The 27719-nt window shown below is 39.5% G+C and overlaps 1 protein-coding gene across 1 annotated transcript; it reads left to right on the top strand.

Annotated features, from left to right (window-relative positions):
* Positions 1-8972: 8972 nt before the first annotated feature.
* LOC306880306 (organic cation transporter protein-like) lies at positions 8973-27232 on the top strand (the record flags this gene model as incomplete). Its single annotated transcript, XM_079433762.1, has 10 exons — positions 8973-9332; positions 10535-10638; positions 16831-16985; positions 17294-17462; positions 17595-17721; positions 20172-20278; positions 20951-21162; positions 21937-22045; positions 24541-24753; positions 26264-27232. 10 exons carry the CDS (start codon positions 8973-8975, stop codon positions 26334-26336), a joined length of 1629 nt encoding a protein of 542 aa, XP_079289888.1. The 3' UTR covers positions 26337-27232.
* Between the last annotated feature and the right edge of the window lie 487 nt (positions 27233-27719).

The raw sequence follows: 27719 nt of genomic DNA, 5'->3' as shown, positions 1-27719 counted from the left end.
TCCATGAGGATGCATGGTCTTCTGAAAGAAAGAAAAGAAACTTTACACAGTACTTGTCCATCTATTAACCAATCACCTGATCCATAAACCATTTGACTGGTCACTCTCATTTGCCACAGATAATGGATATCATGACAACTCGAGTCATGTGCTTTCTATCAGCTGTTTAGAATCTAAACTAGCAATGCCAGATTTGTGAATGAATAACTCTTTTGCGTAATTTTGTGTCCGCAGTACGACCACCCTAAAATAATAAAAATTCATCCATTCCTTTGTTATTTTCCCCAGAAACAGTTTCTCCAAGCAGGTTGTGACGTCACATTGGGATAGACGTCACCCACGACTGGTGACAGAAGATTCTGTATTAGCATAGATCCTTTCGCTAAGTGAGCTTCTCGCTAGAGAATTGTGATGGGACACTTGGCTCGGCTCAACAATAAGAAACGGCTGTTGAGCTATTGATTTAGTACGACTTCTGTTATAGTGTTATACTGTTATAGTGAACTAATCTAAAACACAAACCATTCCTAACAAATCATATTCACAATGGAACATGGTGTGCCATTTAACAAATAAAGACTAAATTACAATGTGCAAAACAGCAGCATCCAACACTTCTAGTTGTTTCATTGTATCATTAAACAGTGACTAAACGTGTTCATGTGTAGTATGTATGTGCGTCCAATAGCGAGCACCGTGAGAATATCATCACATGTTCTTGGTGGCAGGCACATGCTCACCAAAGCAATATTCAGCATGCAAACTATTTTACATTACACTGCTTTGTAAACAAGGGTCAATACAAGGCAGGATGTGCATCAATGTTATTCATTAAGGATGAATGAATTTGAACGGTCTGTGATCCATCTTCATATCCAGAAGACGTATTACACTTTATACTTTGTGAATGTCTGCAAATTATAAAGTAGTTTGTGTTCTGAGTCAGCACTGATCCATAAGATCCACTCAATCAGAAAGAAAGAGAACAAGAACAATACATATTTTAGAGAGTTTTATAATTATTATTATTATTAGAGAGCATTACATTTTGTGTTTTATGGGTTAAAAAGTAAGTCGTTGGAAACATTGACACCGAAACTCTATTCTTCTGTCTGTATAGTCTGTCTGGAATTCAGTCAGAAAGGTCTTACCTGCTTGGAAACCGCTCTAAGCTGTGTCACAACTACAAGTCTTAACAACTTCTTGATTTGTTTAGCAACAGAGGAGGCTACAAATGTCTCAGTCAAAATTTTAATTAGATAAGCTTTTCCATTTTGGCCTCAGGGGGATTCCTGAACTCCCACCCTCTTTTACCTTTAAGCAACTAGTAGAATTTGCAGAGAAAACAGAACAAATATAAATGAATAGTAAATTATATATTATCAACCAAATTATCCAAAGAATAAATGGTCCCAAAAGAGCTTAAAGCCTGATGTTATTTGAGAACCTTCTTTTGTAGACGATAACAACTACTTCTGGCTTTTCAAAGAAGCCAGAAACCAATAGGAACTGACATGAGGACACTGTAATAAAATAACAAACTTTTTTTTTAAATTCCATTGCTTTGGCCATTTGGTCAAGATTTATTTTTATTTTTTTGCAATGCAAACATCAAAATACTCCGGATTTATGACAGAACACAAATGTGTCTTATATACAGTTGTCAGACACTTTTATCTAAACCAATGTGTGCATTCAAATTATACATTTCATCAGTTCAGCATCCAACATTCCTTACCAGTGCATCCATTCCTTAAAATTACAGTACGCCACCCTTTACACGGCACACACACACACACACACATGTTGGTTTTTGTGGTTTATGGGGACTCTCCATAGGCGTACTGGTTTTTATTCTGAACAAACTGTGTGTGCTATTGCCCTACACCAACCCTACACCTAAACTTAGCCCTCACAGGAGACTTTGTGCATTTTTAGATTTTCAAAAAAACACCATTTAGTATGTTTTTAAGCCTTTTGAATTACGGGGACATAGGCAGTGTCCCCATAAACCACCTTCATATTGTAATACCTCTGTCATACCCATGTCATTATACAAATTTGTGTCCTCATAAACCACATAAACATGCACACACAGACACACACACGTTGGTTTTTGTTTTATGGGGACTCTCCATAGGCGTAACAGGTTCTATAATGTACAAACTGTATTTTCTATCTCCCTACACCAACCCTACACCAAAAACGTCCCCTTACAGAAAACTTTGTGCATTTTAGATTTTCAAAAAAAGGACCTCCTCATAAGCACCTTCACATTGTAATACCTATGTCATACCCATGTCATTATACAAATCCTCATACAAATCCTCACAAACCACATAAACACACACACAGTTATATCACTGGGAACGTACATTGGGCAATTTTTTTTACTTTTTTCACTTTTCACCAGATAAATAAAAATTACACAGAGAACTATTATTTTGTCGTGAAACATGTATTAATGTTTATAATTATTTTATTGTACAGTGAGGGTTTCCAAAAGAAAAACTAATTGAGCAAAAAGGAAAAGCAAAAACATTTACTCTTTATAATCTTTCTTTCTAAGATTCTTGAGATTACGAGTGTTTTTAAACCTAGGGTGCTGCAAAGAACCTTTATTTTAAAGAATATGCCGCTTTTTTGTAAAAGTATGTTGTACATTTGATGAAGATAGCTGCAAATAAAGTTTTTAAATGCCTTAAGCAGTTTACATTAGGTGGCATGAAGTCTTAAATTTAAGTTTTAGTCTGAAACTTTAATTTACAGTGTCATACTTATCTCATGGAGATCACTATGAGTCATTTACCCTGATGATTTCATAATAAGCGCAAAGCAGAGTTTCACAAGAGCTGCACCTTTATACAGTCTATTGATGTGCCTTATATGATTGACTAGCTGAGTAGTTAGTAGGTGTTAAAAAATCCCTGTAATAATTATGTCATGTCCACCAGACATTGATCATAACTGACAAATGTTTATTCATAACTGTACAAATAAATAGACTATAACCTTTTGTTTCCCAAAACAATCAAAATCCTCAAAGAAAAGACTACCAGAGGGGTACAAAAAAAATGGTGTATATCCTGGACACAGAATGATTCATTTTAATGCAGAGGTCTTTAGCCCTGCTCCTGGAGACACACTGGACTGCAAAGTTTATTTGTAACCTGCTTTACACCTTCCTGTGATTTTTAAGCAATCCTGAAGACCTTGATTAGCTTGTTCAGGAGTGTTTGGTTACGGTTGGATCTAAACTCTACCAAGAGCAGGGTTAAAGACCTGTGCTTTTTATGTAAAGGACTTGTGCGTAATCCTTGCATTCAAAAGTACAAAACTATTAGAAACTAATAATCGTGGGAGCGAAACATCTAGTTCACATAATCTTTATTGTAAGAATTAGAGCAGAAATACCAAAGGAAATATCATAATCAATATGGGGCTTTAAATTTTGAGTTAAATAAGTGGGGAAAAGTTTGAGATAGACTGCTTTGAAAGCACAGTGGTTCAGAGTCACCCAGACCAGTTCTGGCCCTTCCCTGTATGATCATTGTATTTGTTTGTTATACCGCGGCAGTCGTCGTGTGAAGCCCTCTTAAGGGCTTTTCACACTGCGCTTAACCCCGGGTTATCGTCGTTCTAAACACCGCTTTTAACCCCGGGTAAAGAAACGTTTCACACCTGCAATTTGAAAGTGGTATTAGCACCGCATTTTACCCGGGGTTATGAAACCCTGCTCTGAAGCAGGGTTAGCACCGCATTTGTGGTGTTAACCCTGCATTGCCGTGCTAAGTTTGTTCAGTGTGAAATGGAGCGGTGTTTGCTTGTTGCTGCTGGACGCTTGGCAACAGACAGCCAATCAGAAATTGAGCAGCGAGGATTGTGTCACGCCAGTAACAGGAAACGCGCGTCGTGTAAACAGCAGTTGGTGAGAGAAAAGTAAGAAATGTCAAAAGACGGACAGTGTGTGAACTGGAGTGATGAGGAGATGGTATTATTATCTTAAAAGAAATTCCAAGAAATATTAACATACTTTGCTACGTGTTTTCTTTCTTTTGTATTTTAGTCTTTGTTTTCTTGTCTTTGTGCGTCTCATGAGGCTTAAAACGGCTAAAGACCTATGAGGCGACTTTTTTTTTTTAATAACTGAAAAGACACGGGAAAAGCCGTGTAAACCGGTTGCCTGCTGTTTGTTCAATCAGTGACGGTAACAACGCAAATATGCAAATAAGAACGTTAATGTTTAGGAATGTACAATGTGAAACGTCTGTTAATGAATATCCAGGATTAACAGTTAACCCCAGGTATAGTATGAGCAGTGTGAAACGTGATTAACCCAGGATTCCCCTTATCCTGGGTTTAGTATGACCCAGGGTTAACTATTTCAAGGTTGAAAAGCCCTTTAGTGTGAAGACCGAAGAGTGTAAAGACCATCAACTCTACCGTGTGACTCCACCGGGCAGGGACACCGGCAAGGGATAGAAGTATCGCTTTTTATTTGCGTTTTTTCATTTATATGTTTATTATTGAAATGTTGTTATATGCATGTGTCAATTTGATTTATTTTCTTAAATATGTGGGTATATAGTATTTATAGAGTTGTAACTTTTAGTTTTAGTTACTTTTTCTTATTTGTAAGTCGCTTTGGACAAAAGAGTCTGCTAAATACCAAAAGTAAGTAGGTAAGTAAAAAGTTTGTTCAGGCTGAATTCTGAGCATTTTTACTCCAATCCTACAGACAGTCCTTCTTGTGAATATGCTCACTTTCATTTGGGTCATTTAGAATGTACCCCTATGTTAATTCACAGCATCGGTTACTTATTCTGTATTTTGAGACCAAATCAGACACAACATAGCTCAGCAGACAGCTTCTTCTTCTTCCTCTTTTTTTTTTTAAACAAACTTTTCATGGTTACAAAAAGTGCTTGGATGCCACGTTAGTTATATGTGTTCATTCAGGAATTCATTCTTTGATTTCTCTGTGGCATCACCTCAAACTTTTATCTTGGAGATCCTGCTGCTCCCTATTAAATTACCTGAACCATTTAGAAATAAGGCTCTAGTCAATCAGGATTTGACTTATTTTACCACACTCTATAGTCTCCATGCCTTTGTTATCCTACTTAATAAGTGTTTTCCCCTGAAAAATGAATTCAGAAACAAACTGAGGAATTAACCTGACTGAAACTGTCCCCACACTGACAAATCTAATTAGGCTTAAAAAAGTATGAAAAACGACTGCCTTAAAAAAAAAAACTAAGAAAAGGAATGGTATGTTTTACTGACAAATGCTTAGTACACGAGAGTTCTAGTAACTAAAAAAAGAGAGTACTGTAGAGAGTACTTGATAATTGACTTTTTCTCAGAGTGCATTGCAGCATGAAGAAATTATGCAATTGCTTTGTTTTACTTTTTTTTGGCTGCCAGTTTTATTTGCTGTCAAGTGTCAGTAGAAGCACAACAAATAAAGTTGTTGTTGTTACAATTAATAAAAATGAATAAAATGTAATCGTTATCATTGTGTTTTGCATGCTGAACGTTGAAGTCAAACATGGTCAATTGCAAGATATTGTCACAAATTTTGAAGCATCATATCAATCCAATAAAAAGCATTTACAACAAATGTTAGCAATAAAAAAAAGGTTGTTGTGCATGCTAATTCCTTATTTCTTCTGTTGTTTCGTTCCACACATATTAATGCACTGCTGCTTCTCACTGGTAAATTAATATTGTTGGTGGCTTCTTGAATATTTTAAGTGTCACTCAAAGCAATAAGTAGGTTGCTTTATGCACATTAAAATTAGCTGTAACTTAATAAAACCTAGTAAGTATAACAACTAAGTAAAGATAACTAATTATATCTAAGGTAAACTATTGGATTTTGCATTGCATGGGAACTGTGTGTATTTACTCTCTGTTTACAAATTCTCTGCATTTACAGCCATGCTGTAAATTATAATTACTATAGCTTTTAAAACAGAATGCAGGTGGTGTAAGCCTGGGAATGCTAAATTCCCGTTAGAGGCTCCTGTGTGGACCAACCTATGACAGAGAAGGTCTGCTTAAGCACTCTGAACATTGAAGGAAGTATTTCACCCCTGCTGAGAGGGGCTACAGTGCGATTCTTGTTGGCATTCCAGTTCTCCTATGTCATTCGATTGTAATTCACAACCATTTTAAAAGAGTTATATAATATAAATTAAATTTGATATGTTATAAAACATTCACTAATGGTTAGAAATGAGAACCGTCTCGGTTTAAAAAGAATATTTAATGAAAATAACCTGTGAAAACAACTTGTTCTGAACTTCTGTAAATTTTTGACGTCAGACTTCATGAAGACATGACTGCCAACATTTACACATGCCTACAATATTCTGTGTTCAGAAACTTGGCCTGCCCAGTTATGACTATATATTTTTAACTTCAACAACAAATCCACAAATTGCAAGTGATCGCTGCATTTTACATTCAAAGGGGAAATAGGAAAGGAAAAGGAAAGGACGTAAGGCCAAGTATGGTGTCCCATACTAGGAATTTGTGCTCTGCATTTAACCAGTCCAAGTGCATAGTGAGAAGTTAACAAACACACACAATGCTGCAGCGCCCGTGGAGCAGTTGGGGGTTCGGTGCCTTGTTCAAGGGTCTCACCTCAGTTATGGTATTGAGTGTGGAGAAAGTGCTGGACATTCACTCCCACTCCTGCCAGACCTGAGACGAAAAGGTCAAAATTGTTGGTCATGATGGAAACAATGCCACAACCAGGTATTTGATAGCTGATGATGTAATAATAATGTAATAAATGTTGATGGATTTTCATATCTCAAGACTGAAGGTCTGGGTCTGGGACAAAGATGAAAAGATATATAACAATATGAATGTGTTCATACATCAAAAAAAGTTGAAGACTTTTTTTTTTCTTCCCATAACTGAAGAAACACCCTTTCATTGAGTCAGTGTGGAGGGGCGTGTGGCTTATCCCACATGCACGCCTCTCTGAAGAATGCTGAAAAACAGCAGACACATTACTCCCCCTTAAATTCATCCATCTCCCCCTCTATGATCCTCAAATCAGTCAAAAAGAAGTGATGAAAGAGAGGCAAAAACACAGGCAGAGAGACAAAGAGAGGTGGATCATTACAGAAGGATAGGCTGTCTGTCTGAGTTTTATCTATGCATAACACAACAGATCATTCAATTAATATAAAATAATTTGTCTTTCATTAGATTACTCTTACATGCATACATGCGCACTTAATTGCAAAGTTAGCGCTGAAACACCTCACAAAAGAAGAATTTTTTTTCACTTTTGATGGTCCCTTTAACACATTCTGTTGACTATAAGTAACGTTGCACGTACATATCTACTAACTCTCAATAGAGGGTTAGTAGAGTACTAGTAGACTGTACTGAGACCATGACAATAAAGAGTTAGCAGATTTTTTTTTTTTGTCGTGACGTATTGTCAAGTATGGTGACCCATACTCGAAATTGGTGCTCTGCGTTTAACCCATCCAAGTGCACACACACAGCAGTGAGTAGTGAACAAATGCACACACACACACATACCGTGAACACACACCCGGAGCAGTGGGCAGCCATGCTGCAGCGCCCGGGGAGCAGTTGGGGGTTCGGTGCCTTGCTGAAGGGCACCTCAGTCGTGGTATTGAGGGTGGAGAGAGCGCTGTACATTCACTCCCCCCACCTACAATCCCTGCCGGCCGGGGACTCGAACCCGCAACCTTTCGATTACGAGTCCGACTCTCTAACCATTAGGCCACGACTTCCCCCCTAAGGTAGATATTAAGCAGACAGTCTACTAATACTCTACACTCTAAAAAATGCTGGGTTAAATACAACCCAGCGCTGGGTAAAATATGAACGAACCCAGCGATCGGGTTGTTTAGACCCAGCGTTGGGTTACTGCCCAGAAGGTTGGGTTAAACATTTAACCCAACTGTTGGTTGAAAACAACCCAGCATGTGTTCTGTCCAATATTTACCCAGCACTGGGTTATATTTAACCCAGCATTTTTTAGAGTGTTAGTTGACATGTAGGTGCAAAGTTACTTATTGTCAACATAACGCTCAAACGCTCATAAAGTTTGTTGCTCTTTTATAGGATCTCTTTTAGCAAACCTAGTTTGGTAATACTTTAGTTTAGGGACCATTTCTCACTATTAACTAGTTGCTTATTGGCATGAATATTACTAGCATATGGACTGTTTGTTAGTTCTTATAAAGCACATGTTATTGTCTTATTCTGCATGGCCATGTTTTAGATCCTTTAACCCTTCCCCATACCTAAACTTAACAACTGCCTGCCTAACTATATAAGCAGCAATTTCCGAGTTTATTGAGTGTGACCCCTAATTGTGAGTAAAAAGTATGCATACAGTCAATGGGAAAATCAAACCTCCTTTACTTTCTCTTACACTTCCTCTGCTCTCTCACTCACAGATATAAAGTTTGTGAATGAAATGACCATAAAGAGGAAGAAACAAATGCAGGGGGAGTTTGTAATGCAGACGGAGAGAGAGTGTGAAAGTAATTCTTCCCTCCTGTCACAGATAATCCCCGCCCCTTCACCCAATAGTCCTTCCCCCTCATGCTCACTGGCTCATTTCAGATATCTAGGTCACTCCCAGCCCTCCCCTCCTTATATTGCACTCAAACAACCCAAACAGTCAGAACTCCGCTGCAGCGCTCTCCGTCTCTCCTTCTCCCTCCCTCCCTCTCTCTGCTACAGGTGTGAGGAGACCTACACCGGCCATTCACACGCGCCTGTCCCTCCTAGCCATACCCATTTCATAGCATTGATAATATCATAATACCGACCTGACATCTAGAGCATTACTTACATGTGCACTTACACACCAACTTCTGTTGTGTCCTAAGACTCGAGGGCCCAGTCATCATCCCCTCAATGGATGCTGTGTAAGTTTCATGAAGTGACATTCAAGGAAAGGCAGGATGAATTTTGACGAAGTCCTGGACCGGATTGGAGGGTTTGGACGCTTCCAGAAGACGCTTTATGTGTGGATCTGCCTGCCACAGATCTTCTTGGCCTTCCACATGTTGGTGTCTGTCTTCACTGGGGCTGTGCCCCCTCACCTGTGCAGATCCACCTGGCCACCGGGCGATGGTGGTGGCCCTACGCTGGGTTTCAACTTAAGCATTGCTCCTGGGGAGTCCTGCACATCCGTTAAGGATGGCCCTCTGTCCCAGCTTAATCACAGTCTACCAATTACTGAGCACTCGTCCACTTCAAACGGCTGCACGGGAGGATGGGAATTCAGCAAGGATGTTTTTCTCAGCACTATTGTCACAGAGGTGAGTGCTAATCTCAAAACATCACAGTTGTATAAAAGGATGTGGTTGTTTTGTGATGTAACATGCACAGCATTGCTCTTTCTTAACGCGTCTTTCTGGTGCTATCGGAGCCGGTCATGTATTGTGGTTTAGATGTTTTGGGTGCTGACTGCATTGAGAATTTCTGGCCTCCTGTGGTGAAGGAATCTCAGATGGCTTCATTAAAGTGGTGTAGCTCACAGGACTGCAAGACGGAAATGGAACTACATTTCTTTTGCGACATGTGACCAGAGAGATGGGTTGCTCACAGCAGGGCATCCTGGCAGGACCTGCTTTGATTTACAAAGATTGGATCTTGGCCCAACCTCACAACGGGGACTGACTATCTGCTACACCTCTCTGCTTTACAGTCCATGCATATAGACCTCGAGGACAGTGTTTCTAAAACAAACTGCTTCTAAAACAAACAAAGATCCTACCAAAGGTATTTTTGTGGTGAAGACAGATGAGAGTTAATTCCAAATTGTGATAATGAAATAATTAAGTATATTCATTCAGAAAAACATGTTGTCACTATGGCAATACTTTCATGGGCCATCTTTATTAATCCCTAAATACTATACCTTAAGGATATATATATATATATATATATATATATAGATATATGTATGTATGTATGTATATATGTTTACATATACATACATATATATATATATATACATACATATACATACATACATATTATATATATATATATATATATATATATATACACACATATACATATACATACATATATATATACATATATACAATGCTAAGGTACTAATATGAATCTTTTAGGGGCAGGTAAGGTACAAAGTTGTCTCTTTAATGAGACTGCAACAGTGACAAGCTGTTGTACCTCTAAAGGTAAAGTTTTTGCACTTTTTTTCTTACAGTGGGCTCCTCCAGTTCCTGCTGAAAATTTCAACTAAAACCAGTTTCTAGTAAAAATGTATTTATATATGGTAATCAGCTTGACAGTAGTAAGTCAAGATGGATCAGTGGGCTATTGTACCAACTGGACAACTATTTGGGGGAATAGCAGGCCATCTTGACCAAGCTGGTTAGGACTGATAAACCACCTTGGACTGACAACAACTAGCCATAATGTTCCACAAACCACCTGACTGTTATAACACTGATTTATTTTATTTTGACCTTGTGACCTTATTTTACAGTGGGACCTTGTGTGTGAAAATGCTACATTGAACAACATTGGATCTTCTATCTATATGTTTGGGCTGCTGGTCGGAGCTGTTCTGTTTGGCGCCCTCTCTGATAAGTAAGTAGAAGAATCTCAAGGTAACTTTCAATGCACACAATCTCTCAAACTCTCACACATCCAAAACTTTTCATTCCAGTGGGGGGAAAAAACAGGATCTGAAATTCAAGGACTAATATCAGGTTAGAAACCGTTCTGATTGACACAGGATGATTTGTGAACTGCACGTGCCTGGACAAGAGCTTAAATACCAGGAAGTTTTGGATATTTTACATAAACAGGTCTCAGAAAAACTCTGAACACACCCTTTCAATAAGCTGACAAATGTGACTCTGTGAGAAACACAGTTCATGCTCTGTCACACTTCTAAGACGGCTGGGAAGGCTTCTGTCCTGTATGCAGACTTCTATTTCTGGTTTTATTTACTAATATTTATAGAGAGGCATAGTGATTTGACTAGTATGTCTTGTGCTAGAGCCAATCAGATGGATTCTGCAGTATTGGAAATGTAGTGGTTTTAGAGAGCGGATCTAATAAGCAGCACATGTTCACATTTCAGAGCTGAGCAGACAATAGCAGCACTGTGGTGTGAAAACATTAACTGCTGAATGAACTGAAGGGAGAATGTGGGATGGAATGGTCTAAAATACTGGAAAGACTACAGATGTTTACATGAGACTGTGCACCATCCACTGTATGTGGTTCTAAACAGGCTAGATTATACATTCGATCCAATATAGAACTAAAATAGTTTATTGCTTAAAATTGAACTTTGATGGTTTCATGCTCTTGGCAGCCAACAATTCACCACACAAACAATATTGCGGTTGGCACAAATCATGTTTATCCTCAATGCAAGTAAAGACATATTTTAATGTAGTCTGGATGATATGATTTCATGTCAGATCTTACAAGTACTCCTTGTTACAGACTGTAGCACAAGGCACTTTTGTGCATGGCACATTAAAAACATCCAGTCTGCCATGAAAATCCTCTATATCAACATGCTGCATTGAGCACCCTTTCAAATATTAGGGAGTTTGGTTGGATGCATGGCCTTTTAAAATGATAAGATTTAATTTTAAGATGTTACAGTTTGCATTTTTACATGTGGCAGGCTATTTTACTCAAAGTGACATTGTATCCAGGAGGTATTCATTTGATCAGTCCAGTCATTACCTGAGAATCAAACTCATGACTTTTATGTTACTAGCACCATTGTCAGCAATCAATTTAGAATAGACCAGTCCAGTATAACCCTTCTGAAAAAGAAGTGCACTTTAGCATATTTTTAAAAAGAGTACATTTAATGAAAATAATAAAAACATTACCAAAGTGTGAACTGAATATACTCTTTTCACATACAAAATTATATTGTCTCTGGAATAAAGTGTACTGTTGCATGTGCTGACAAGCATTTAAGGTAAACTAAAATACAATTTAACATCATGTCCATTGAAAATTGTCATGTAGCGAAATATACATTCACCGGCCACTTTATTAGGTACACCTGTTCAATTGCTTGGTAACACAAATTGCTAATCAGCCAATCACATGGCAGCAACTCAGTGTATTTAAGCATCTAGATGAGGTGAAGACGACTTGCTAAAGTTCAAACTGAGCATCACAATGGGGAAGAAAGGGGATTTAAGTGACTTTGAACATGGAATGGTTGTTGGTGCCAGACGGGCTGGTCTGAGTATTTAAAAAACTGCTGATCTATTGGGATTTTCACGCACAACCATCTCTAGGGTTTACAAAGAATAGTCCGAAAAAGAGAAAATATCCAGTGAGCTGCAGTTGTGTGGACGAAAATGCCTTGTTGATGTCAGAGGTCAGAGGAGAATGGGCAGACTGGTTAGAGATGATAGAAAGGCAACAGTAACTCAAATAACCACTCATTACAACCAAGGTATGCAGAATACCATCTCTGAACGCACAACACGTCGAACCCTGAAGCAGATGGGCTACAGCAGCAGAAGACCACACCAGGTGCCGCTCCTGTAAGCTAAGAACAGGAAACGGAGGCTACAATTCGCACAGGCTCACCAAAATTGGACACTAGAAGATTGGAAAAACATTGCCTGGTCTGATGAGGACATTCAGATGGTAGGGTCAGAATTTGGCGTAAAGAACATGAAAGCATGGATCCCTTCTGATGGCTACTTCCAGCAGAATAATACACCATGTCACAAAGCCCAAATCATCTCAGACTGGTTTCTTGAACATGACAATGAATTCACTTTACTCAAATTCGGAGATTCGCATCATAGATGTGCAGCAACTGTGTGATGCTATCATGGACCAATGCCTCTGAGGAATGTTTCCAACACCTTGTTGAATCTATGCCACGAAGAATTAAGCCAGTTCTGAAGGCAAAAGTGGGTCCAACCCGGTACTAGCAAGGTGTATCTAATAAAGTGGCCAGTGAGTGTATTTGATGACGTTGCATGTTAAAAATTATAGACGAAAGAGAGAGATTTTATATATATATATATATATATATATATATATATATATATATATTACACACACAGTCCAAATTCAAATTTTATTTGTCACATACATATACATACGTAGTACGACATGTAGTGAAATGTATTATACGACTGACCAACAAATTGTCCAACAAAATTAAGAAAAACCTCAAGTTTACAAAAATACAAATAGAAAAAGTACAGTAAACATATATACAGAAATAAACTAGCAATAAAATAAAATAACAAATAGATATGAGGAATAAAAAATAGAATATGATTCTATATAGATTCTATAAAAAGTAAAGTGTATGTCAGTGACAAAGTGTCCGTGTGCTGTGCAGTAAAGTGTATAAGTGAGTAAAAGGAATACTAAAGACAAAGACAAATGGTATGTAAGTCCCACTCATTTATCCTTACGTAACCTTCTACAAATTAGTGCAGATTGTACTTGAAAAATGTGCAAAGTGGAAGTGTGGGGTGATGTGATTATAGTGGAGAGTGGTTAAGACTCCGAATGGCCTGCGGGAAGAAGCTCCTCCTCATTCTCTCTGTGTTCGCCTTCATGGAGCGGAAGCGTCTCCCTGAACGGAGCAGAGAAAAGAGTCCATTGTTGGGATGGCTGAGGTCCTTCACTATCTTCCTGGCCCTGGTCAGGCACCGCTTGCTCTAGATGTCCTGCAGGTCAGGGAGCTCGGTGTGAATGGTACGTTCCGCTGAACGCACCACCCTCTGGAGGGCTCGTCTGTCCTGCATAGTGCAGTTCCCGAACCAGGAAGTGATGCTGCCCGTCAGGACGCTCTCGATGGTGCAGGTGTAAAAAGTCTTAAGCACCCGAGAGGGAAGTCTAAAGTCCCTTAAGCGTCTCAGATGGTACAGACGCTGCCTGGCCTTCTTCACCAGGGTGCTGGTATGACAGGACCAAGTCAAGTCCTGCGTGATGTGAACACCCAGGTATCTGAAGCTGTCCACTCTCTCCACTGGAGTCCCGTTGATCGTGATCGGCTGGTATGACCGCTCCTGCTTCGTACTGAAGTCCACTAGCAGCTCCTTAGTTTTGCTGATGTTCAGGTGTAGACTATTCACCTGGCACCAACTCTCCAGGTTCTTAATCTCCTGTATGTAGGCCGTCTCGTCGTTGTCTGAGATCAGGCCCAACACAACAGTGTCATCAGCAAACTTGATGATGGTGGTGGAGTTGGAAGTGGCCACGCAGTCATAAGTGTACAGTGAGTACAGCAGGGGGCTCAGAACACAACCTTGAGGGGCTCCAGTGCTTAGGGTGATGGAGGATGAGGTGTGTTTACCCATCCGTACGGCTTGCTGTCTGTCCTTCAGGAAGCTGGAGATCCATTGGCACAAGGATGTGCTGAGACCAAGGACCTCCAACTTGGAGGTGAGTGTGGAGGGAATTATGGTGTTAAACGCTGAACTGTAGTCCACAAACAGCATTTTTACATAATTCCCTTTTCTGCAGTCCAGGTGACTTGTTGTGGTGTGGAGGAGGTGTGAGATGGCATCCTCCGTGGAGCGGTTATGTCTGTATGCAAACTGTAGTGGATCCAGTGTGTCTGGTAGTGATGCAATGATGAAGTCTCTGACCAGTCTCTCAAAACACTTCATCACCACTGATGTGAGGGCTACAGGGCGATAGTCGTTTAGGCAGGTGGGCTGCGGTTTCTTGGGGACAGGAACAATGGTGGACTGCTTAAAGCATGAGGGGACTATGGACTGTTCCAGGGAGAGGTTGAAGATCTCGGTGAACACCGGTGCTAGCTGGTCAGCGCAGGCCTTCAGAACCCGACCTGTGATGCCATCTGGTCCTGCTGCCTTCCTGATGTTCACTCTCTTGAATGCCCTCCTCACGTCATGCTCCGTGATGGTGAATACGTTGTCCTCACCGGCTTCCTCAGCGTGCATGCAGTTAGCACTGCTAGCGCCGTTAGCGTGATTAGCTGCAGCCTCGAAGCGAGCATAAAAAGTGTTCAGCTCGTCAGCCAGAGAAGCGTCCGCATTCCCCGATCTGGAGGGTGGTGTTTTATAGTCCGTGATGGACAGTGTTGACAGTGTTGGGAGTAACGCGTTACAAAAGTAATGTATTACAGTAACGAATTACTTTTTGATGTAACGCAGTAGTGTAACAACTATACCTTAAGAACAACCCTACGTTACAACAAACTTTTAGCCCAAAATTTTTTTATTTTTAAAATTTTATTTAAAATCGGATCCGACTTTTTTACATCCCTAGGGCCGGGTTTCGGGTCAGTATTCATGTCCTATTTCAGACGCGGGCCGGGCCTGTTTTAGGCTTCTCCTTATCTTTATATTTTAGACATCCGTCAATTATTGATAGAAATTGCCGCGCTGGCAGAAACATGACAGTCCGTGACTGTCAAGAGCGGCTGGATGGTGTTTAGTTCTAGTTCTGTAGTTATTTTGGTGAAAGTAACTCAAAAGTAATACTGTAATGGGGCGAACGAGACATGAGACGTGTGGATCCATGTGCAAGCTTTTAATAATAAACATAATCAAAAAACAGTCAGGGTCAAACAACGGCAAACAGGTATGGTACGGGCAAGACACAGAGCAATCCTAGGGCTAGTGAGAGTCGACGATCGGCAAACAGTATCCAACAGGGCAAGGCAGAGAGATAATCCAGGTATACGAGCAGTAGTCCAAGAGAGGTGCAAACAGAGTCCAAACAGCAAGCCAAAGGGTAAATCCACGATACAAGGATGGGAAACGAGACTATAAACAAAACAAACTAAACCTAGAACACACAGAATGGCTCGGTAAGGCAGCTAACACTAGGAGAGTGTTACACGCAGAACCAGATTCAGAGCTAAACATACACACAGAAGGCTCGGTAAGGCAGCTAACACTAGGGGAGTGATAAATGGTACAAGACTCGGCAGAGAGGAAGAGGAAGTCCATGGTTTATGTAGGGTGTGTGATCAGTGCAATCAGCTGTGTGATCAGTGCAATAAGCTGTGTGTCGTCAGTGCAATGGATGATGGGAATTTTAGTCTGAGGTGGCGTGCAACAGTTAGTGTGGTGCAAGAGTCCATGTGGTGAGCGAGTGACCTCTGGTGGAGCGGAGGCGGAACAGGGGGAGGGACGGAGGGCCAGGTCCACATGGAAGTGGAGTAGCCGGGGACTGGAGCCCACTAGGGCAGAGCAGAATATCTCCACAGCAGAGCAGGCGGAGCAGAAGACCACCACGGCAGAGCAGATGACCACCAGACCTGAGCAGATGAAGCAGAAGACCACCACGGTGGAGCAGATGACCACCAGAGCCAGACAGTCGACCTCCACGGTGGAGCAGACAGAGCAGAAGCCGATCAGTGCGCCACAGACGGGACTAGAGCCCACCAGGGCAGAGCAGAATATCCCCACAGCAGAGCAGGCGGAGCAGAAGACCACCACGGCAGAGCAGATGACCACCAGACCTGAGCAGACGAAGCAGAAGACCACCATGTTGGAGCAGATGACCAACAGAGCCAGACAGCCGACCTCTACGGTGGAGCTGACAGAGCAGAAGCCCACCAGTGCGGAGCAGACAGGGCAGAAGACCTCCAGACTGGAGCAGAAGACCACCAGAACCAAACTGAAGACCATCACGGCGGATATATATATATATATATATATATATATATTATTCTTTTTCACAAGGGTGGACCCATGCACACCTATTTTATAGGAAACATATTACTAACTGAGCTTAATCACACAATAGTCTATCTTTGTAATGACGTACGGTTTTATGCTATTTCAGATATGGCCGCAGAATGATCATATTGATTGGTTTAGCAGCACAGGCCATCTTTGGAGTGGGAGTCGCTTTCGCCCCAAATTTCTACATATATGTCCTGCTTCGCTTCGTGGTGGGCATGACAATTTCTGCAGTAATCATGAATGCATTTGTGTTGGGTAAGTAAAAGATCCACTAAAGACTTTAATATTTTAACTTGTTATGTTTTGTCAAGCTTTCTGGAACTAGAGAAAATGGCCTGTTAGAAAGAAATTGTATTGACCATTATTATTTTAGCAGCAAGAGAATTGTCTTAATAATAAGAATATATATTCTTTCGAATTGTACTGTGGTTGAGTCAGCAGAGTCTGTGATAACATAGCCTGAGACTAGGCCTAATACAGTGTCTAATGGTGCTGGGATTTTCTGGTTTACTGTGAGTGTAGCTTCTTGTCCAGTGTGTACATTTTGTCTTTTCATTCTGCAGGCACTGAGTGGACGGGCCCAAAAAAGCGCATGTTGGCAGGTGTCATCACAGACTACTTCTTTGGTTTTGGCTACATTCTGCTTGCAGGTGTGGCCTACCTCATCCGAGACTGGCGTAAGCTACAGTTGGCCATTTCTGCCCCAGGTTTCCTCTTCCTGTTCTACATCTGGTGAGCTGCAAACACAAAAAGGCCACAATGTGTCTTGTGACTTAAGTGTCCGAAACGGTCCTGGTTCTTAGGAGGCCACTGTTCTTGCATTTTCTTGTTATTTACGTATGTTTATTTTTTGTGAATTTTCAGGGTGCTTCCTAAGTCTGCCCGTTGGTTAATGGCCAATAACAAGCATGAAGAGGCACTGGATCTGATTCGTAAGGCAGCACTTATTAATGGCAAACCTCTGGTAGACGATGACATTGAGCTCTGTCAGGTATGGCATACACTTAAGCCCCGTTCACACCAAGAACGATAACTTTAAAGATAACGATAAAGATGTGGTGTGAATTTTTTATTTTTTTGCATGTTTGTCACACTTTAATGTTTCAGATCATCAAACAAATTTAAATATTAATCAAAGATAACACAAGTAAACACAACATGCAGTTTTTGAATTAAGTTGTTTATTATGAAGGGAAAACAAAATCCAAACCCACATGGCCCTGTGTGAAAAAGTGCTTGCTCCCTAAACCTAATAACTGGTTGGGCCACCCTTAGCAGTAACAACTGCAATCAAGCATTTGCGATAACTTACAATGAGTCTGTTACAGCTCTGTGGAGGAATTTTGGCCCACTCATCTTGGCAGAATTGTTGTAATTCAGCCACATTGGAGGGTTTTCGAGCATGAACCGCCTTTTTGGAGTGTTTTGGATCATTGTCTTGCTGCAGAACCCAAGTTCGCTTCAGCTTGAGGTCACAAACAGATGGCTGGACATTGTCCTTCAGGATTTTTTGGTAGACAGTTGAATTCATGGTTCCATTTATCACAGCAAGTCTTCCAGGTCCTGAAGCAGCAAAACAGCCCCAGACCATCACACTACCACCACCATATTTTACTGTTGGTATGATGTTCTTTTTCTGAAATGCTGTGTTACTTTTACGGCAGATGTAATGGGACACACACCTTCCAAAAAGTTAAACTTTTGTCTCGTCAGTCCACAGAGTATTTTCCCAAAAGTCTTGGGGATCATCAAGATGTTTTCTGGCAAAACTGAGACGAGCCTTTATGTTCTTTTTGCTCAGCAGCGGTTTTCGTCTTGGAACTCTGCCATGCAGGCCATTTTTGCCCAGTCTCGTAGAAACGATATCGTTGGAATCACTTTCAGAATTATTTTTTCCAGCTGATGAGGGATACAAATATTGACAGCCAAACATAATCAATCCTGCTGAAGTGGCAGACAAGCATGCACTTAAAATAAACAGACGATACCGTTCGCTTGTGTGAACGCTAATATCGTAATCTTTATAGTTATCGTTCTTGGTGTGAACGGGCCTTTAGTCTCACGTAGTTAAACTTTTCACTATAAGCAAAAAAACTGGTCCTTATTGCAGCTTATTCTGGCCAAGAACTGCCCTGCTATGAAGAGACCATTTTACTAACATGTAAAGTGAACAAACCAAAATTTGTATAAAACTTCATTTCCAAAGAAGAATTATAGCATCTGTTCCACTTCACTCCTCCTGGGATTTAGGCACTATGGGTTTGAATTAATCTGTGAAACCCAGCTAAATATTTTTTTAAATAGTTAAAAATTTTGTCATCCTATTGTGATTTTTAAACCTGAATGAATTCTTCTGTGAAGCACAAAATAAAAATAATACACTGATCCATGCAATACAATGAATGGAGACCTGAGCTTCAAAAACAACACAAAAGCATCCTATATACTCGGGCATTTTCAAACAACTCTTAGAGCCTCCCCAGCACTGTAGATTTTGGATCTCCCTTAGTTAACACTGCTAAATTACCTCATTAGTAGCGTACTGCACTCCATGACCTGAGCTGTTTGCGTTTAATCAGGAAAACATCCAAAATATACAGTACAGTCATGATGTTGCAACATATCTTTTCTTCCATATTGTGAAATATATCTAATTGTTGAAAAAGTTGTTGATTGGATGAATGCAGATCTGAATGCTCGCTTGCTGACGAATATAACATATAACTGGAGAAGTCTGGAAGTTAGGATAGAGATGATGAATGCCAAATCTACAACTAACCTTAATATTTGATGCCACTTTGATTATTCTTGAAGTGAAATTTTGTCTGTATGATTATTAGAGTCCCTGTTTTTGACTTTGAAGACAAAATTGAGGACGCAGATATAGAATGATGAGTTAGAATACAGTGAACTAGGACTAAATTTATGAAACTATAATAGTGATTTTGTGTCCTTTTTGTGTTTTGTGGAAGTCCACATTCATAGTAATTGAAGATGAACGAGTACAATGAGTACTTGTTCTGTGTCCCATGGAAAAAAGTTATACAGGTTTGGAACAACATGAGAGTGACTAACATTTTTGGTCCGGATGAACTTACACATTCAGTTGGTCACAGTTTTTTTTCCAGCTGGTTATTTAGCTGGTTTAAAATTTTGACACTTTTGATCACCAGCTACTAGTTTAGTTTGACAACACCCAAACCATCTAGGACCAGTTTATACTCATCTTGGACCAATTAGAAACATGTTGCAAGTTAGTTTTACTTGTTGTAAAACAATTACCATATCAAAATTTTCCCGTGGGGCTATGCAGTTGTATTTGCATTTTATCTGTGATGTAACAGCTCTCCTCAGAAAGAAATATTCAAATTAGTCTCAGTCTCAAACCTGTACTACAGAGGTATCTAGTCCTACTTGAAATGTGTTTTCCTTGTTTTGCAGAGCCCTAAAAACTCAGAGAAACTGCAAGAGCCGAGGAAGTACACTGTCATCGATTTGGTCCGAACGCCCAGAATGAGGAAACAGTCCCTCATTCTCTTCTACTTGTGGTAAAAAAAACAAAAAAAACAAAAACAGTTAACTGCAAAAACCCAACTTGAATTCAAAATGAATGATTAAAAAGTTGAACATTATGAATCATTGTTCCTATATTCAAAATTCAGGTCTAGAATTCTCAGTCTAAAAATGAAAAAAGAAGAAAATATCGATGAATTTGCAGTACATTAATGAGAAAAAGAGTGATGTGTGTGAAGTGAAACGTAAGGGATTAAGAAAGCTATCAATAACATCTTATCTTTACTGGATCTGCAAATTATGTTATCAATTTTCACTTTTTGAGCAATTTGAACACTTTCTTTTTTGCCCTTTTGGTGTAAAAGGTCCAGTTACATGACTACCTGTAAATAAGTAAATTACAAATTACACTAGAGCAACCATCGTTTCAAAACACTATCGTAATTTCAGTTCACAAAAGCTGTTGAAGAAATTTCAGGGCTTTTCGGGGATGGGCTTTTGGTTATAATCCATTTCAGTAACACTTTCCAGCATTTTCTGTTGTGGCTCTCATTTCCCTTAAGTTTTGCATGTTTCCCTTTTATGTTTCATAAGAACTAAAAACAAAAACTTCTGCTATAGTTCTGAGCTTGGGCCATTCCCATATTCATTTTCATTTGCAGAGTTCTAAAGTTCACAAAAGTGACATTGGATTTTGTTTGTTACAGGTTTGTGAATGTCCTGGTGTACTATGGGCTGTCACTGAATATTTCAGACTTTGGTATGAATATCTACCTGACGCAGATGATCTTTGGCTTGGTGGAGATGCCAGCACGAACCATTACTCTCTTCACACTAAACCGCTCACGCAGGATATCCCAGTTAGCATTCTTGGCAGTAGGCGGCCTGGCCTGCCTTCTTACCATATTCATTCCAGATGGTAGGTGAAAACCAAACCTTTACTTAACTAAAGCTCTAAACTCATGTGTACTAATAACATCCGCCTTTTCACTGAATTTGTGCTGCTGATTACAATCGATCTAATTTTGTGCCAGTTAACTTAGTTTTGCATCAATCTTACTAGACTAGAAGTTGTTATTCTTTTGAAAATTAAGTTACAGTCATTATACCTTTGACGCTAGTGTTTCCTAGTTTGAGATCAGCTAGTTTTCGAAGACAATGCAGCCTTTTTTTCGCCAGTCAAGAACTACCTTTTCTCTAGCAGAAACAATCACAGATTGGTGGAAAGTAGCATGAAAAAGAGCATCAACTTTTTTACTAGGCACTTTAAGATACTCTATTGTCCCAACTTTTGAAGGAAAAAGGAAACATAAAGAAACCCCAAAGATGCTGGAATGTAATGTAACAGTGTGTGTGAGTGTACCGTGGGTTTTGCTTGACACATAATAATAATAGCATCCAATAAACAGACCACAGGCTCCATTTGATGTAATGATATTATAGCTCCACAGTGTTCATGCAATTGTTTACTATTGTTGATGGGACAGAAGCCTGGAGAATTCTGAGCCACATTTAAAAACCTTGACTTACGCAAACTGTTTATATAACTCACTAAAAAGTGATGTCATGATTCAAATGAGGATTCAGAATGAAGATTTGTGTGTGCCACCCTCCCTCGAGGCAATTGTAAAACAAAACCACATCTCTTTCTGTCATAACAAACCTCTTCCATTCATAATTGCTGTCTTCACAGATCTGTCTATTGTTCGCACTGTACTTGCCATGGTGGGCAAGTTTGGCATCACCGCCTCGCTGTCCATTGTGTACATTTACTCAGCAGAGGTCTTCCCAACAGTCATCAGGTACACAAGGTCAAGAGTTTTATCAAATGTGATATCTTTATACTCAAAGCTGTATGACTTTCTTTCTTCATTTTTATTTTTGTATGAAATATTTATTTAAGAGGAACACCAGCTTGGTTGGAAGACCTGCCATACAAGCTTAAACCATCTGAGATCAGAAAACCCTCTTAGACTCAATAGGCTGGTTTAATCTGTGTTAGAGAGCACTCTATCTAGGCAGCAACTCATGTGCATCATAATAAAACAAGCAGTGTTGCTACAGAGAAACGCACAAGAGACTGGACTAACACATTCAATTTATTTGTTAGTTTTTTGTTAGTATTAATGCTATGCTAACAATATGATACTTTAAATAAACATATTTACATTTACATTTATCTGACGCTTTTATCCAAAGCGACTTACAATTGCTATATATGTCAGAGGTCGCACGCCTCTGGAGCAACTAGGGGTTAAGTGTCTTGCTCAGGGACACATTGGTGTTTCACAGTGGATTCGAACCCGGGTCTCTCACACCAAAGGCATGTGTCTTATCCACTGCGCCATCACCACCACATATAAAAAAAATGAGGTGAAATAGTCCATTTTAATTGGATGGAACTATAATTATTTTCAGTATTAAGAAATAAACAGTACAATTGGCATTTATCTTGACTGATAAATTCACACAGCTTGCATTAGAAACTTATTTATATTCATGTTACTAAAGTGAATTACTCACTCACTGCTTGAAAAAAAAAATTCTGTTTGGCTTGATGCAATTTAAGTCATTGGCATGGCACACTGCCCACTCAACAACACAGAATTCAGGGAATTAAGCAGTTTATGACAACAATTTGAGGTTTCTATTCAGTGCAGTTTATTATTTTGAAGCAAATGTGACAGCCATTTAAATCAGATATTATGATAATGAAGCTTGTCTTAGTTCTGAATGGACCACTCTTGCTAACAATTTTGTAAGTTATGACCAAATATCAATAGAAATCAAGCATAGCGTTAGTTCTGGCGGGTCACGTGAGTCAAGCTTGCATCAGCTGACTCTCAGCTGATCACATCTACCTATAGGAATACGACACATATCATGGCATCCTTACATAAGCGCTATTCAGCATTATTCAGGAGCAAATTACCCTCCTCCATCCCCATCTCCTCCTTTCGCCACAGTCAGGACTTGGCTTCTGACATTCCTGTTGAATCAGACTCCCTAATCTTGAGTAATGTGTTACACTAAATGTACAGGGTGGGCCATTTATATGGATACACCGTAATAACATGGGAATGGTTGGTGATATTAAAGTCCTGTTTGTGGCACATTAGTATATGTGAGGGGGCAAACTCCTCAAGATGGGTGGTGACCATGGTGGCCATTTAGAAGTCGGCCATCTTGGATACAACTTTTGTTTTTTCAATAGGAAGAGGGCCATGTGACACATCAAACGTATTGGTAATGTCACAAGAAAAACAATGGTGTGCTTGGTTTCAACGTAACTTTATTCGTTCATGAGTTATTTACAAGTTTCTGACCACTTATAAAATGTGTTCAATGTGCTGCCCATTGTGTTGGATTGTCAATGCAACCCTCTTTTCCCACTCTTCTAAGGGGGTCAGATCGGGAGACCTTGGGGGCCATTCAACTGGCCCACGACGACCAATCCACTTTCCAGGAAACTGTTCATCTAGGAATGCTCGGACCTGGCACCCATAATGTGGTGGTGCACCATCAATGGAAACCTCAAGGCCACTGGATATTTGAAATTGCTACATGATGATGTGTTTCCCTCTTTATGCACTGAAGCTGGGCACGTTCCCTGAGTTTTTCCAGCAAGATGGTGCACCACCACATTATGGGTGCCAGGTCTGAGCATTCCTAGATGAACAGTTTCCTGGAAAGTGGATTGGTCGTCGTGGGCCAGTTGAATGGCCCCCAAGGTCTCCCGATCTGACCCCCTTAGACTTTTATCTTTGGGGTCATCTGAAGGCAATTGTCTATGGTGTGAAGATACGAGATGTGCAGCACCTGAAACTACGGATACTGGATGTCTGTGCTGGCATTTCTCCTGCGGTGTTGCTATCAGTGTGTGAAGAGTGGGAGAAGAGGGTTGCATTGACAATCCAACACAATGGGCAGCACATTGAACACATTTTATAAGTGGTCAGAAACTTGTAAATAACTCATGAACGAATAAAGTTACGTTGAAACCAAGCACACCATTGTTTTTCTTGTCACATTACCAATAAGTTTGATGTGTCACATGGCCCTCTTCCTATTGAAAAAACAAAAGTTGTATCCAAGATGGCCGACTTCTAAATGGCCACCATGGTCTCCACCCATCTTGAGGAGTTTGCCCCCTCACATATACAAATGACTTCTACTGTAATTGTGTTGCATCAGGCCTGGTTAGGACACACTGTTACATTACACTTCTCCATATTCAAACACTTCCCAGTGTTCAGTTGAGATGTGAGATACAGAAACACATCTTTCTTTTTCTCAGACAAAGCGGCATTGGTATGGGTTCGATGTGCGCACGGGCAGGCGGAGTGATTGCACCCATCATCTACCTCCTGAGAAACATCAGCCGTCACGCCCCCATGGTGGTATTCGGACTGTGCCCACTCATAGGTGCCGCCCTCACTATGTTTCTGCCTGAGACGGCCCATAAGCCCCTGCCAGACACTATAGAGGATGTGGAGCGCACCGGTGTAAGGTGAGACACTGCAGACCCATGAGCGCTTGGCCAAATACATTCATTTGATCACACTTTCATTTGGGGACCAATTCTCACTATTAACTAACTATTAACTATGACTTTTGCTTCAATAAACTCTAATAACACGGATCTAATTGTCAAATAATCTAATTAATCTAATTCATTAGATTAAAGAAAAGCTGCATAAAATCTCAGTTCATCTGAGAGCTGATGTAGGCATGTGGTATTTATTAACACAGTGCCACTTCTTTTAACAGGCTACTAAAAATGTACTTATTTTAACAATTAGATCATTGAATATATCCAATTGATCTTTTACAGATGGTTTACTGTTTTATCTATAAAATTATAGATAAAATAATTTTCAGTGCTCAGATCGCAAGCTTCTCCTTCTTCTTGGAAAGCAATGACGTCACAACGTCCAGTAGGGTTGGTTTTCCAGGAAATGCATGTATTCTACATGCATGTATTACTTTTTTTTTTGTTGTTTTTTTTTTTTCCAGGAAAGAAGCGGTGCACAAAGTTGTTTTTATTGTCTCTCATAACAAAAAATCTTTCATTTAAACCCTTGACAAGCTGTCAAACCAGCCACAGTTCGACTTGGATGAGAAATGCTGCCCTGAAATGACTTAGGTCATTCAACTGTGATATGAGATCATAAAAATATTGATAGTCATAAAAATTAAGAATTTAGATTTTGTGTGTGTGTGTGTGTGTGTGTGTGCCATTCCACTATACAGTATGAAGTCAGAATAGATTTAACACACCCTTGAACATTACAAAGAAACAGCGCTTTAATGGAAGCAAATTTATAGATGAGGACATGTGCAATTTTGTCAATTTATTATGCATTAAATCTCAAAGTGAACGTTTCAAAACTACTTTTTTCTGACATTTATAGTATCGAAATAGAAATGCTAAAATGAAAACAAAAAAGATTGTGTCAACACATTTCTCTCAGCTGTACCGATAAACATTTTGATGTGCTATACCTTTTTCAAAGAAATAAATAACTCGGATGCTTAGCTACTGTTGATCATTCTGACTAATGGTTTTCGGCCCTAATCCATTCTGCACATTCTTCCCCCAAATCCACACAGAAATGCTGAAAACATCAACAGATTCCATTTGGGCCTTGTTTTCATTTACCCTTGGAGATTTCATGAATGTGAATTCCTGCAATTTACAAAGTTTTACTAAGATTTTTTAGTGTTTTATTTGGACTGACCGTGATTCGTTGTTGACACTTACAGTAGGGATGCTAAAATAATGCCAGCACACTAACAAGAGACATGTTAAAAATAGTTTTCTCTGCCTGGATGTAGTTTTTCCCCCTTTCCTTTTTTTAATAAGGAAGGCTGGATATAACATAAACCACGAATCAAAATAACTAAGCTTTTTAACCGTGTAAAGAAAGCCACACTGTTTAATTAAGAACATATTTTATCACAGTTAAACTTGATACACATGAAATGTTGTTGATCTTTGCCCTCGTTTTACCTTACAGCACTACGGCTGAGAAGTCACAACATGCTTTTTATGAAGAGTGTCCCAAACTGAACCCTGACGGCATCCTCTGAACTCTGAGCCTACAGTAGACTGTCTCCAAACAACCATTTCAGAATGAGTGTCATTTCCAGCAATTCTTTCCAGGAGCACTTAAACAAAGTGCACTCTTAGAAAAAAAAGGTATAATGCTAAAACAAAAGCTACATAAACAGTACATCTTTGTACCTTATTTACATACCCTAGTAAAAAAGTAATATATTTCAAATACATTTATTTCAGTTCAAGTCTATAAACATATTTACGGACATATCGCTCAAGACTTACTGATATAAAAATTTGAATTAAACTTTATTTGGAGAATAATTAATTGCAAAATAATTTTAAGCTTAAAATGTGTTTTAATGTCACTATTGATGAGGATTGTGTGATCTTTGAATAATATCGGTCTTTAAATGCAAGATATTTAAAGTGTATCTGAAGTAGGCTATACTTGCAATAGTTCCACTTTTGCTCAATCAAATATACTTTTGAATATCTTTAGTTGGACTTCCGCACAATTAAAGTGCATTAACCACAAAATTAGTTGTTCCAATTTAGCAGACTTCAAGTATACCAGTTTAGTATACTAAAAGTACAAATGCAGGGGATTTTTATTAAGTACATACAAATTTGAAATGTATGTGTTGTATACTTGGCATGAAAAAATTAATATTACTGTAAATGGTATATTTAATTTTTACTAGGGTATTAGTGCCTTAAAGGTACATTTCATTACTTTAACAGTACACATTAGTCCCTAAATTGTACATATCAGTACCTTTTGAGATTTGTGCCTTTTTTTCTGAGACTGTGTCATGGAATGCAGCAAAATGCAGTGCTAGCATGAAGGCTGGAGATATACATTACTGATCTTGGATTGGAAGCAATTTGATCACAATTGTACAGTAATATACATTGATATGAGGGCATTTTTATCTTGGTTTTATTGTTGTTGGGTTGAGTTTTATTTTTATTTTTTATATGACTCACTCATTTTGTAAGTGTGAGAGCTAGGAGTGCTGCAACACACACACACACACACACACACACACACACACACACACACACACATGTTGGTTTTTGTGGTTTATGGGGACTCTCCATAGGCGTACTGGTTGTTATACTGAACAAACTGTGTGTGCTATTGCCCTACACCAACCCTACACCTAAACTTAGACCTCACAGGAGACTTTGTGCATTTTTAGATTTTCAAAAAAACACCATTTAGTATGTTTTTTAAGCCTTTTGAATTACGGGGACATAGGCAGTGTCCTCATAAACCACCTTCATATTGTAATACCTCTGTCATACCCATGTCATTATACAAATTTGTGTCCTCATAAACCACATAAACATGCACACACACACACACACACACACGCACGCACGCACACACACACACACACACTGTGCAC

The sequence above is a fragment of the Barbus barbus genome (assembly GCF_936440315.1).
Source record: "Barbus barbus genome assembly, chromosome: 14".
Taxonomy (NCBI): Eukaryota; Metazoa; Chordata; class Actinopteri; order Cypriniformes; family Cyprinidae; genus Barbus; species Barbus barbus.
This window is presented reverse-complemented; position numbering and strand designations above follow the sequence as displayed.